The following is a 12,540-nucleotide window of genomic DNA, read 5'->3' as shown; positions in this document are numbered from 1 at the left end:
TGACGCCACTCCGGAAGGAACCCGCGCGTGCTTCCGGGCCGCAGTAAAGATGGCGGCCAGCCGCTACGCCCTGGGGAAGACGAGCTGTGGGATGCGAGCGCGCATGCGCACGACCGGCGGGCCCGCTGCTGCGCGCCCGCCTTAAAGGGCCAGAGGCAACTAACGACTCTTAAAGGGCCAGAGCCAATTACTGAGTTGATGCAATAAGCGAGTCTTCCTGGAGGAGGCCAAATAACAGCTCCTGCAAAGGGCAGAGGGCACGGCTAGGGGCACACTTCCGCGCACACTTCCCCTCCCCGAAGCATCGCATGCACAGCACAATGCACACACACATCGCACACCCGTGCACAATGCACGCACACCGCACACCTGTGCACAATGCACACCCTTGCACAATGCACACCTGTGCACAATGCACACCCGTGAACAATGCACACCTGTGAACAATGCGCACACCCACATTGCACACCCGTGCACAACGCACACCCACATTGCACATGCACAATGCTTGCACACACATTGCACGCATTCACACCTACACCCCACCCCACCAAAGAGCGAGCCTGGCGGGGCCTCGGGCCGCTCTCCTGGGCCTGACGAGCTCTTTAAACCCGGCACAACACGGTCCCTTTTCCATTTTAATAAAAAACAAAACGTACAAAGCCCAGGAAGATTTACAGCTTTCCTTCTTAAAAAGTAAGGCAAAGGGCTGGCAGCGAGGTGCCGGCTTGGGCGCTGCGGCACGGCGAGCGCTGGCAGGCACCGAGGCTTTTCACCCGGGCTCGGCACCGGGGTGAGCGCCGGCAGCAAAAGCGGCTCCACCATGGTGCCCTCCTCACTGCCAGCCGTATCCTGCCCCCTCCCCATGTCCTGCCCTTGTCCCCATGTCCCTGCCCCATTGCCACGTCCCCATCCCACGGCCACGTCCTTCCCTTGCCCCATGGCTGTGTCCTTGCCCCATCCCCATGTCCTTCCCTTGTCCCCATGTCCTTGCGCCGTGGCTACATCCTTCCCTTGTCCCCATGTCCTTCCCCTGTCCCAAAGTCCTTCCCCATCCCCATCTCCTCGCCCCATCCATACAACCTTGCTCCATGGCTGTGTCCTTTCCTTGTCCCCATGTCCTTCCCTTGTCCCCACGTCCTTCCCCCATCCCCGCGTCCCCCCACCCTGCCCCACGGCCCCGTCCTCGCTCCGTCCCCGCGTCCTCGCCGCCCCTCCCCACGGCCCCCGGCGGGGGGGAGCCCCCGCTACCGCGAGAAGCTACTTTACGTTAAACCATTTGTATTAAATTAAAAAAAAAAACAAAAGAAAGGGGGAAAGAAAAGCTTCACATTCGCAGCCGCCGGTCCCCATCCCCGGGAGAAAGCCGCCGGCTGCATCCCGCTGCCGGGGACGGGGACGGGCACGGGGACGGAGATGGAGATGGAGCCGGGCGGCCCTACGCCGGGAGCCGCTCGGCACCGTCGTCGGCGTCGGCGTCGCGGAGCTGGAGGCAGCGTGCCGGGGGGGCGGCGGCGGGCGGCGGGGGGGCCTCCGCGCGCAGGGGCTCCTTCTCGGGCCGCCCCGGCGGGGGGGCCGCGCCGCAGCCCCGCACCTTCCTGCGGGCCTTGAGCTGCTCGTGGTAGGCGCCGAAGGCCACGCACGCCGCCGCCGCCAGCGTCACCGCCAGCAGCACCGTCACCGTGACGAACTGGGGCCAGTACGAGCGGTGGTGGCCGGCCGCCGGCCGCCCCGGCGCCTCCTCGGCGCCCGCCGGCTCCCGCAGCAGGTAGTGGGCCACGGTCCAGGTGTAGCCGTTCTCGGTGGCCTGGCAGCGGTAGGCGCCGGCGGCCCCGCGCCGCATGAGCACCAGCAGCGTGTGGTCGGGCAGGAGGGCGGCGGCGGCGCCGGGGGGCTCGCCGGGCTGCTGCCAGGCGTAGGCGGCCAGCGCCGAGCGCCGCGGGCACGGCAGCCGCACCACGGCGTGCAGCGGCGGGCTCAGGGCTGCGGGAGCACGCCGCGGGGCTCAGCGGGCGCCGCCGCCCCCGCCGAGCCCCCCCCGTCCCGTCCCGTCCCCCTCCCCGCCCCGGTACTCAACTCTCTACGGCGGCGCCGTCGGGCCCCCCCCGGGCGCGGGGGGCCGCCCCGCTCCTCCCGCGGTGGCAGGCGGCTGCCGGCTGGCCCGTCTCGACGTCCTGCAGCCAGCCGCTGCTGCGGCCGGCGGGGCCCCGGCTCAGCGCCCGGCCGCCCTGGGGTCACCCCTGCCCCCCCCCGGTGACCCCATCCCCGGCCCCGGCATCTCCAGTGTCCCCATTCCCATCCCTGGTGTCCCCATCCCCATCCCCACCATCCCCAGTGTCCCCATCCCTGGTCACCCCATCCCCATCCCCAGTATCCCCATCCCCATCCCTGGTGTCCCCATCCCCTTCACCAGCATCCCCAGTGTCCCCATCCCTGGTCACCCCATCCCCATCCCCAGTGTCCCCATCCCCATCCCAGGTGACCCCATCTCCAGCATCCCCAGTGTCCCCATCCCTGGCATCCATGGTGTCCCCTACCCAGCATCCCCATCCCCATCCTCAGCGTCCCTGGTGTCCCCCTGCCGTGGTCCCCCTCCCTCGTGTCCCCATCCCTGGCATCCCTGGTGTCTCCATCCCTATCCCTGGTGTCCCCCCCGGTGTCCCCATCCCTGTCCCCCATGTCCCCTGCCCGGTGTTCCCATCCCTGGGGTCCCCACCACCATCACCCCCGGTGTCCCCATCCCCATCCCTGGTGTCCCCATCCACGATTTCTCCCCCCAGTGCCCCCGTCACCACCCCGGGGTCCCCTGCCCGGTGTCCCCATCCCTGGGGTCCCCACCACCATCACCCCCGGTGTCCCCATTCCCATCCCTGGCATCCCCGGCCTGGTGTCCCCACCCCGGGCTGTCCCAGTCCCCATCCCCAGTGTCCCATGGGCGTCCCCGGGGTCCCCGGCTCACGCGTGGGCGCCGGCGAGGCGGGCGGGCCGGCAGGAGCGGTTGTGGCCGTCCCAGGCACAGTAGGGGTCCCGGGCCAGCAGGCACTCGGCGCAGCTCCGGTACCCGCTGCAGTTGGCCAGGGGGATCTGCAGCACCCCGCCGGAGTAGCCCACGTAGAGCAGGCCCTGGGGGCAGAGGCGCCGCGCTGAGCCCCGGCGCCTCGATACGCCTCAATACGCCTCGATACGGCTCAGTATGGCTCGATACGGCTCGACATGGCTCGACACAGCTCGATACGGCTCGATATGGCTTGATACGGCTCGATGTGGCTCCATGTGGCTTGATATGGCTTGATACGGCTCGATACGGCTTGAAATGGCTCAATATGCCTCGATATGGCTCGATACGGCTTGATACGGCTCTGCATGGCTCGATTTGGCTTGAAATGGCTCGATACGGCTCGATATGGCTTGAAATGGCTCGATACGCCTCGATATGCCTCAATAGGGCTCAATACGCCTCGATAGGGCTTGATATAGCTCGATAGGGCTCAATACACCTTGATAGGGATCAGTATGGCTTGATGCGCCTCAATATGCCTCGATAGGGCTTGATATGGCTTGATACGGCTCGATATGGCTTGATACGGCTCAATACAGCTCAATATGGCTTGAAATGGCTCAATACGCCTCGATAGGGCTCGGTAGGGCTTGATATGCCTCGATACGCCTCGATACGCCTCGATATGCCTCGATATGGCTTGATAGGGCTTGATAGGGCTTGATAGGGCTCAATATGGCTTGAAATGGCTTGATAACGGCTCGATACGGCTTGATATGCCTCGATATGGCTTGATATGGCTTGATACACCTCGATATGGCTCGATACGCCTCGATATGGCTCGATATGCCTCGATAGGGCGCGGCGCGGCGCGGCACCCACCTTGCCGGGCGCCAGCAGCAGGTTCTTCACGGGCTCGGGCGCGGGGAAGAGCTGGATGCGCTCCACGACGTGCGGCGCCCCGGGCAGCTCCACCGCCTTGTCCAGGAAGCCGTCGGCTGCGGGGACGGCGGGACGTCACCGCCGGCGGGGACGGCAACATGCTGCCGCGGGGGTCCCCGTCGTCCCCCCCCCCATAAACCCACCGGTGCCCAGGAAGAGGACGCGGTAGGCGGTCCCCGCGAGGCCGCGGGGCTCGTCGACGGCGATGCGCGTGTACTTGACGCCGGCGCGCACCAGCAGCGGCTCCCCCCGGCCGGGCAGCACCTTCCCGTCCATGAGGAAATGGTCCTTCAGGAAGGTCAGCGCCTTGTCCGAGGAGGGGCCCACGGAGCACTGCGGGGCGGCGCGGGGAAACTGAGGCATGCCGCCGCCCCGTCCCCCTCCCCGTCCCCGTCCCCATCCCCGCCGCCAGCGGCCACCTCCCGGCACGGCGCCGGGCCCCGACTCACGCTGCCGGGCCGGGGGCTCATGTCGGGCCCCCCGTAGACGGTCCAGCGGGAGCTCTCCTTGTTCAGCTCCTTGTACTTGCCCTCGAAGACCTGCTCCACCGACTCCTGGCTGTAGGCGCACACGGCCGAGCCGCCCGCCTGCCTGCGGCAGCGGTGCCGTGGGCCGGGGCACGGGGCGCCCCCCAAGCCCCCCCAAGCCCCCTGCACCCCCCCAGCCCCCCTGCACCCCCCCGAGCCCCTGTGCATGCCCCAAACCCCCGTGCACATCCCAAACCCTTGTGCATGACCCCAAATCCCGTGCGTGCCCCCAAAATCCCTGTGCACGCCACCAAAATCCCCGTGCATGTCCCCAAAATCCCCGTGCATGTCCCCAAAATCCCTGTGCATGTCCCCAAAATCCCTGTGCACGCCACCAAAATCCCCGTGCATGTCCCCAAAATCTCCCCACACGCCCAAATCCCTCTGCATGCCCCAAAACCCCGTGCACATCCCAAATCCCTGTGCACCCCCAGACCCTGGGAACATCCCAAATCCCTGTGCATGCCCCAAACCCCCATGGATCCCCAAACCCCTGTGCACATCGCAAATCCCTGTGCACCCCCCAAACCCCGGGAGCATCCCAAACCCTCCTGCACATCCCAAATCCCCATGCACATCCCATATCCCTGTGCACGCCCAAACCTCGGGAGCATCCCAAATCCCTGTGCACGCCCAAATCCCTGTGCACATCCCAAACCCTCGCGCACATCTCAAACCCCCGTGCACATCTCAAATCTCTGTGCACCTCCCAAATCCCTGCGCACCCCCGAACCCTGGGAACATCCCAAATCCCTGTGCACTCCCAAAGCCCAGGAACATCCCAAACCCTCGTGCACGCCCCAGAGCCCCCCGGGGCGCCCGGCCCTACCACTGCGCAGTGAAGACGGCGTAGAAGTCGGCGCGGCCGGCGCGGCGGGGCAGGGCGAAGGCGTGCTGGATGACGTTGAAGGGGAAGCGGCCGGGCTGCGCGCACACCAGCTGCGCCTTGAGGAACGTCGTCCACTTCTTCTGCAGCACCTTCTCGCCGCCGACGTCCCCCTGCGGCGGCAGGACGGCCGCTCAGCGCCCGGCGACGCGGTGGCACCGGCGACGTCCCCCCCTCGCCGTCCCCACCTTGCAGACGCGGGCCACCCGCGGCACCAGCAGCCGCTCGAAGAAGTCAAACTCGTCGGCCGTCTCCTCGAAGAAGAAGTAGACCTTGTCGTCGCCCGGCGCGGAGAAGGAGGCCACGAAGGCGGCGTCGGCTGCGGGACGGGACGGCGGCTGCGGTGAGGCGCCGGCGGAGCGGGGGCCCCACGGGACCCCCCCACCCCGTCCCCGCGTCCCACCTGCGAGCCAGCGCAGGAAGGCGTCCGTCTTGAGCGCGGGGCGGCCGCCCAGCGAGCGGGAGATGATGGGCTCGTTGCCTTGGAAGTTGTTCATGGTGCCCGCGTAGAGCTCGCCGTCTGCAGCAGCAGGAGCAGGAGGAGGAGGAGGAAGAGGAGGAGGAGGAGGAGCGGTGGTCATGGCAGGGGGGTGACCCCGGTGCTCGTCCCCCCCCGGCCCCGCACTCACCGACCAGCAGGGCCGTGTGGGTGTGCTGGGGGTCGAAGGGGCACTGGCCCTTCCCGTCCAGGAAGGGTTGTCCTCTGCCGCTGGCCACCAGCGTGAAGTTCTCCAGATCCTACCAAGCCAAAAAACCCCACACCGGTGGCATTAAAATACCCCCCCCTCCAAGCTGATGGAGAGGCGGCTGCTCTGCACCGGGGGGAAACCGAGGCACGGCGCCCGCGGGGGGGCCGGGGGGGGCACTCACGACGTAGGCGCAAGCCGGGCTGAAGGCGTAGGTGCCGCAGACGTAGAGGTGGGTCCGGTTGAGGGCCACCAGCACCCGGATGAAGTTGAAGCACTCGGTCTGCAGAAGCATTTTAGAGGGGGGGGGACAAAAGCGGGTGAGCGGCCCCCCCCCCGGACCCCCCCGCCGCCGCCGTCTCACCTCCTGGCTCTTCTTCTTGAAGGCGCACTCGGAGGCCTTCTCCGCCGTGGGGGCCCAGGGCAGCGAGGCGGTGGCGAGCGGGGGGCCGGGGCCGCCGACGGCCAGGGCCAGCAGCCGGTCGCGGGCGCCCACGTAGAGCTCGTCCTCGTCCCCGCGCAGCAGCAGCGCGTCGTAGTCGGAGACGTTGGGCAGGCTGAAGCGGGCGAGCGGCCGCCGCGGGTCTCCTGGCAGCAGCCGAGCGGGGCCGGTGCACGGGGCCGGGGCACGGTGCCGCGGGCAGGATGCGGCCGCGGCCCCCGCCTGCATCCTCCCCCCCCACCCAAACCGGCCGCGGAGCGAGCGAAGGGAAAAGCGGCTTTTGCAATTCTCCGAATGGCGCTGGGGCGAAGGGGAAGTGGCGGCCGGGGCCCCCGTCGCGCCGGTGAGCGCCCCGAGCTCGGCGTCCTGCAGCCCCTCCGCACCCCGCTAATTACCGCCCTTAATCACCGCCTGCCCCGCGGGACCCGGCCCCGGGGATGCTCCGCTCCCGCCCCGGCCCGTGGTACCCGAAGCCGGATGCTCGGTGCCCGCGGGGGGGGGGGGGGGGGGATGATGCACCCCAAAGCTGCATTCCCACCCCCAACGCAGCTTGTCCCCGTGCCCCCCCTTTTCGTGCCGTTGGCTTTTTTCCCCCTTTTTTCCCCCGTTTCCCTCCTCCGTGGTACTCACCGGCGGCGAAGGCGACGCGGGGCAGCGGCTCGGCGCGGAGGACGGCGGCGGGCAGCAGCACGCCGCAGAGCAGGCGGAGGGCCGCGCCGGGCATGGCGGGGGCCGCTGGGGGGCCGGGGGGAGCCGCCGTCCTGGGGGGCCCCGGCGCCGTCCCTGCGCGGAGGCACGGTGTGAGCGGCGAGGAAGCGGCAAGCGGAAACGAGAGCGGGAAGCCTGCGCGGGGGCCGCCCCGGCACGTGGGGTGCTGACAGCGGGGGCCGCAACGCGGGGCTGGGGGGGCTCCCGCATCCGCTGCCGGGCCCCCTTTCTACCCCGTTGCCCCCCTTCCCCGTACGACGCGCTGCTGCCGCCGCCTCGCCCGAGGAGCAGACCTGACGCCGTGGTGATGGGCAGAGCGGTGCCCCGAGCGGCCTCCCCGGCGTTACCTCTCCGGAGGACGGAGCCAGGTCAGCTGCGGGCGTCGAGCACCCGGAGGGCGCCCGGCCCGGGGGGGCTGCGGGCGGCGGGGCTCGGCGGGCCCATGCCCAGCACCCGGCTGCCTCCCGGCTCGCCGCGGCCGCCCCGGCTGGGGAGGAGCCCACGGTGCCGCCGGGGCCTCCGCGAACCAGAAAGTCCTGCTGGGGGAGGACGAGCCCCGGCAGGTCGCGGGCCCGGCGCCCGCCTCGCCCGCCGAAGCTTGGCAGGGGGGTGCCCGGACGCCTGGGCCCCCTCCCTGGCGCTGGGGTTGGAGCAAAGAGCCCAGGCGTCCTGCCCCCCATCCCAGCATCCTGCCCCCCATCCCAGCATCCTGCCCCCCCATCCCGCCTCCCTACCTGCCTGCCCCAGCGCGCTCGCCCCGCCGCCGCGGAAAGCCGCTCGGGAGCCGGTGCCGAGGCCGCGGATCTGCCGCTGGCAGCCGCTCGCCGGCGAAACGGGGCCGCCCGGAGCCGCGCGCCGGCCGCATTGTTGCGCCCTGGGCCGGAGCCACCGGGGCCGCCGGCGGGGTGGGAAAGGAGGGCACGGCCCCCCCGGCGCTGGCACCCGGCGAAGGACGGGAAAAGCCCCCGGAGCCCGTTCGCCCGCGCTGGCTCGGCCACTGGCCCCGGCGTGGGAGCCGGGGTGAACCGAGAGCAGCCCCGAGGCTGCTCCAGCGGCCCCCAAGCTGCCGGCACCCTGCCCTGCCGCCCCGGCCGCATCCATCACCCTTTTCCCCCAGCTGGGGATATTATCCGAGCTGGTAAAAAAATGCAGCTGCTTTGCAAAGAGCGGATTAACCCTTCCCGCCGGCCCCGCTCCCCCCGCGGAGCTGGGCCCGAGCCTGGCCCTGGGGATGCCGCTCTGGGCGGGCAGGTGCCGGACGGCGGCCGCGGCAGGAGGGTTTCTCGGCCACGCGAGCGCGGCGGGCGGCAGGGCTCTCCGCGTGCCTCAGTTTCCCCAGGGGCTGCGGCCGTGGGGGGAGCTCCCGGCGCCTGGCTGGGGGGGGACAGGGATGCTGTTAACTCAAAGAAAAGGGGGGATGCAAAGGGGGGGAGATGTAAGGGGGGGGATGCAAAGGGGGGAGATGCAAAGCAGGGGGTGCAGGGAGGATATGGGGGGGCATTTTTGCACTGTTTTGCAGGGGAGGGATTCAGGGGGCCCGCGGGGACGTCGCAGGGGACGCAAAGGGGGCTGTTAGGGGAGAAATGCAAGGGGATGCAACGGGGGGGATGCAACGGGGGGGATGCAACAGGGGGATGCAATGAGGGGGAAAGCAAAGGGGGAGGTTGCAATGCGGGGGGGAAGCAAAGGGGGGATGCAAAAGAGGCAGGGATGCAAGGCAGGGGGATGCAAGGGGGGGTAGCGGGGCTGCTCTCCCTGGCCTGGAGCCCAGCCCCTTCGTCGCTGCCCTGGACCGTCAGAGCCATCCGAGGGGCCCCCCCGGCCGCGGCCCCCAGCCCCAGCCCGAAGCCCCCCAGGCGGCAGGGGGTCCCCCAACGCCAGCCCCCCCAGGAGCCGTCCCGGTCCCCGTGCCCGCGCGGGCGGCGGCGGTACCGACCTGGGCGAGCAGCGGCGCGGCGGCCGCAGGGGAGGCCTGCCGGGGCCAGCATCCCTGGCGGGGCCGCCGGCTGCTGCTCACATCACCATGGCTACGGCTGCTCCCCCCGCGCCGGCTCCGGCCTCACCCGCACCGCGCACGCACGCACGGACACCGGCACGCGCGGACACCGGCACCGGAGCCGTACCGGCACGTCGGCACATGCACCGGCGCCCGCAGCCACGCGCCGGCCTGCGGGTGGGCACGGGCACACGTGGGCACGCGCGCGTGTACGGGCGGGCACAGATGTGCACACGTGTGCATGCCTGCGGGCAGGCTCCGGCATGCACACACGCGTGCACAGGCGTGCACAGGCATGCACGACGGCGGCTGGGCTCGGGCACGCACACACGCGTGCATGTATGGACATGCACGCAGGCGCAGATGTGCACACGCACGCACACGTGCACAGAGCAGCCCCCGGGGCTGCAGGCACACGCGTGTCCCCTGCAACGCCTCTTCACGTGCCCCCACGTCTCCGTGTCCGTGCTGCCTCTGCCGGGCTGGGGCCGGGCTCCGCGGGGCGTCACTGCCGCTCGAGGCCCTGGTGCTGCCAGGCAGCGCCCCGGCTCCAGGCTGCCCCGATTTCGGTTCACCAAATCACTTCCCCCCTCAAAACTCCCTCGCGGAGGAATCCCCGGCCCTGCTGGCACTGGCGGGTGCCACTTCTGCTTTGCCATGTGCCCTCCTTCCCCCTCCCGGCCCCCAGCCCCGCCGTGGGGTGCCTGCCGTGGGGTGCCCGGTGTGGGGCACCCACGAGATGCTTCCGCCGAGCACCCGGGGCGGCGCAGAACGAAAGGCGACGTCCCCGCTGCCCCGCGCCCCGACGCGGGGTCTCCCCCGCCGCCGCGTCGCCCACCTGCCTCTGCCCTCCGCAACCGCCCTCCCGCGCGGCCTCTGCCCTGTCCCTTTGCCGGCGGTCGGACTTCCAGCCGAGCCCCGCCAGCGGCAGCGGTGGAGGGGGAGAAATGCAGCTGGGGGCGGGGGGAGCAGGGCAGCGCTGGGCACGGCCGGATCCGGCAGAAAGGGAAGGGCGTCGTGAGGCCGCGGAGCAGGGGGAACTTGCACAACCGAGCCCGGGCACCTGGGAAACGGCGCGGAGCGGACCCAGGCGTCCGGGTGCCCCCGCCGTTCCCACGGGGCTCGGGAGGCCGCCAGCCTTCGCCCGGGCGCCGTAAGGAGCTTGTGCCTCGTGCCTGCCCGCTCCGGGGCCGCCGCGCAGCCGGGGACTTAGCCAAAGCCTGGTGCAAGAAGGCAGAGCCAGACCCCGGCCTCATCCTGCCCCGGGGCGCGGGACCCCGGCGTCCTGCGCTCCCGCCTCCTCCCGCCCCGGCAGCCGCCCCGGCACGGCAGCACCCTGCGGCCGGCTGGACGGGGAGCTGCGGGGTGCGAGCGGGGCTGCAGCGGGCACAAGCTTAACCACCCGCGGGATTAGCGGGCGGCCTGACCTTAATCCCCCGGGGCACGCGGGGGGCTGCCAGGGCCCCCGGCGACCACTCTGCAGTGCCTGGCCCAGAGGCAGCTGCAGCCCCGGCTCTGTCCCCGTTGTGGCATTTGCTCCGGGCCCCCACAGGCTGGTTCTTCCCCCCAACAGGCCAGATTTTCACCAGCAGACGTGTTTGTTTGCACCCCGGCACACCAAAGCTGGCTACCTGCTCCAGCCCGTCTCTGCAGAGGCCTTGGCGCTCGGTGCATGAGTGAGGCCGGGTCACCACGCTGCGCTCCAGGCCTGGTTTTCACCCTCTCCAGCTGCCCGGAGGGAGCTGGCATGGCTCGGGCCCGCGGGGGCTGCAGGGGCAGCGGAAAAACCCGGCCCTGGATCGGTGCTCCGGGCCGGAGCCGCATCACATGCGCTCTTGTGCAAGGCCCCGGCGTGCGCGGCACCGGGCAGCGGGGCAAAGGGCGGGCGGCCGCGGGACGGGCCGGGCCCGGGGGCCCGAAGGGACGTTTCGGGTCGTCTCCTGACATGATTCCGCCTCCCAAACGCGGCCGGGCAGCAGCACGAGGTGCCAGCAGCACCGCTGGCTTTTCCCCCCGTTAACCCGCTATTTTGGGTGCAAAACCGCGACTTTTGGGGGCTGGCGATGCCGGGCCAGCAGCGGGACCTGGACGCCCGCATTCCCGGCTCCGGGTGCAGAGCAAACACCCAGGGGCCGCCTGGTCCCCGCGAGCCGCCCGAATCCGCGGGAGGGACCCCGGAGCCCCCGGCCTCCCCCTGCCCGCGCCGGGCACCCACCTGGCTGTGCCTGCGCCCCGGCCGCCCGCGCGCCGCTGCCTCACATCGCGGTGCCCCAGCGCGCTGCCCGGCAAAGCCGATTACGCGCCGGCTTTAAGGGGCTCCTTCTCCCGGCGTCTCCTCCCGCCTGGCATTAGTGCCGCTCCGGCAGGCGCCCGCGGTGCCGCCTGGCACGGGGCCCCCGGCCCTCCCGCCTGCTCCCGGGATCCTTCCCGGGGGGCAAAGCCATGGGAAACCCCCCCCGAATCGCCCCCTCCCAGCCCAGCATCGCTGCCGGAGCCGGGTGGCTACCGGCCTTGCAAGGACACCGGCCGCCCCGGCTCGCAGCATCCCCCCCCGCCCCGGTCCCGGGCGCAGGGGCGACGCGGGGGACGCCAAGCACGACAGCACACGGGGTGGGGGGGGTCTCGCTGTATTGATTCGGGGGGGGGGATACAGGCGGTAATACAGAAGCGTCAGCGCGGAGCGGCGCGCGGGCTCGCCGGGTCCCCGCCGGCATCGCGGTGGTCCCCGCCGGCGGAGGCGACGCGGCGGAGCGGGAGGCGGCGGGGGGACGTCGACGCCGGGGGGGCTGGTGCAAGCTTCCCCCGAACAGCGGGGAAAAACGAAGCAGGAATCTCTGCCGGCGGCTGGATGGGCCCTCGCCGGGGGGGGCTGCCTGTGCTGGGCCCCCAAAACCCCTTCCCTCGACCCCAAAACGCTCCTTCCTAGCAAACCAGCCCTGTCCTGGACTAAGCGTCCTGCCCCGATCCGAGCTCCCGGGCTCCCGTTGCCGGAGGGGAGCCAGAGCCAACGCAGCCGCGGAAAGGAGAAGCAAAACCGCGGTGGTGGCGGGGGCAGCGGGGGCCGGAGACGCCGCGGGCTCCCGGCTGGTCCCCGGCCGCCGGAGCTGCCCTGCATCTCGCTCCATCCCTCGCGGGCGCGATGCTGCCGGCGGGGCTCGGCGGCACCCTCAGCCTCTCCGACCTTCCTTAAGGCACAACTTGGCTGCTTAAAACACAAAAAAGGGGGGGGAAAGACGTGTCTCTGCCCGGCAATACCCGGAGCGAACTAGCGGCCTCCCCGCCGGCGGCAGCGCGGAGCGGAGCAAGCGCAGGCGGACGGCAGCGCGGCGATGCCCACGCGGCCACGAGCCCCTGC

The 12,540-nt window shown here is 70.9% G+C and overlaps 1 protein-coding gene across 3 annotated transcripts; it reads right to left on the bottom strand.

The window, feature by feature from the left end:
* Window positions 1-1,264: 1,264 nt before the first annotated feature.
* Window positions 1,265-7,657, bottom strand: SEMA4A (semaphorin 4A). Of its 3 annotated transcripts, none has more exons than XM_064498935.1 (14): window positions 7,483-7,657; window positions 7,112-7,264; window positions 6,404-6,627; window positions 6,224-6,322; window positions 5,983-6,091; window positions 5,757-5,873; window positions 5,542-5,672; window positions 5,297-5,466; window positions 4,390-4,531; window positions 4,084-4,273; window positions 3,881-3,996; window positions 2,960-3,123; window positions 2,078-2,190; window positions 1,265-1,983 (listed from the first exon to the last, which is right to left on the bottom strand). In XM_064498935.1, the coding sequence occupies exons 2-14, from the start codon at window positions 7,203-7,205 to the stop codon at window positions 1,439-1,441; spliced, it is 2,214 nt and encodes a 737-aa protein (XP_064355005.1). In that variant the 5' UTR covers window positions 7,206-7,264; window positions 7,483-7,657; the 3' UTR covers window positions 1,265-1,438. The 3 variants fall into 3 exon arrangements, with proteins under 3 accessions (XP_064355005.1, XP_064355004.1, XP_064355006.1); XM_064498934.1 differs by having other exon boundaries at window positions 7,537-7,657; XM_064498936.1 differs by having other exon boundaries at window positions 2,078-2,187; window positions 7,537-7,657.
* Window positions 7,658-12,540: the final 4,883 nt, after the last annotated feature.

The sequence above is a fragment of the Dromaius novaehollandiae genome, chromosome 29 (assembly GCF_036370855.1).
Source record: "Dromaius novaehollandiae isolate bDroNov1 chromosome 29, bDroNov1.hap1, whole genome shotgun sequence".
NCBI classification, from domain to species: Eukaryota; Metazoa; Chordata; class Aves; order Casuariiformes; family Dromaiidae; genus Dromaius; species Dromaius novaehollandiae.
This window is presented reverse-complemented; position numbering and strand designations above follow the sequence as displayed.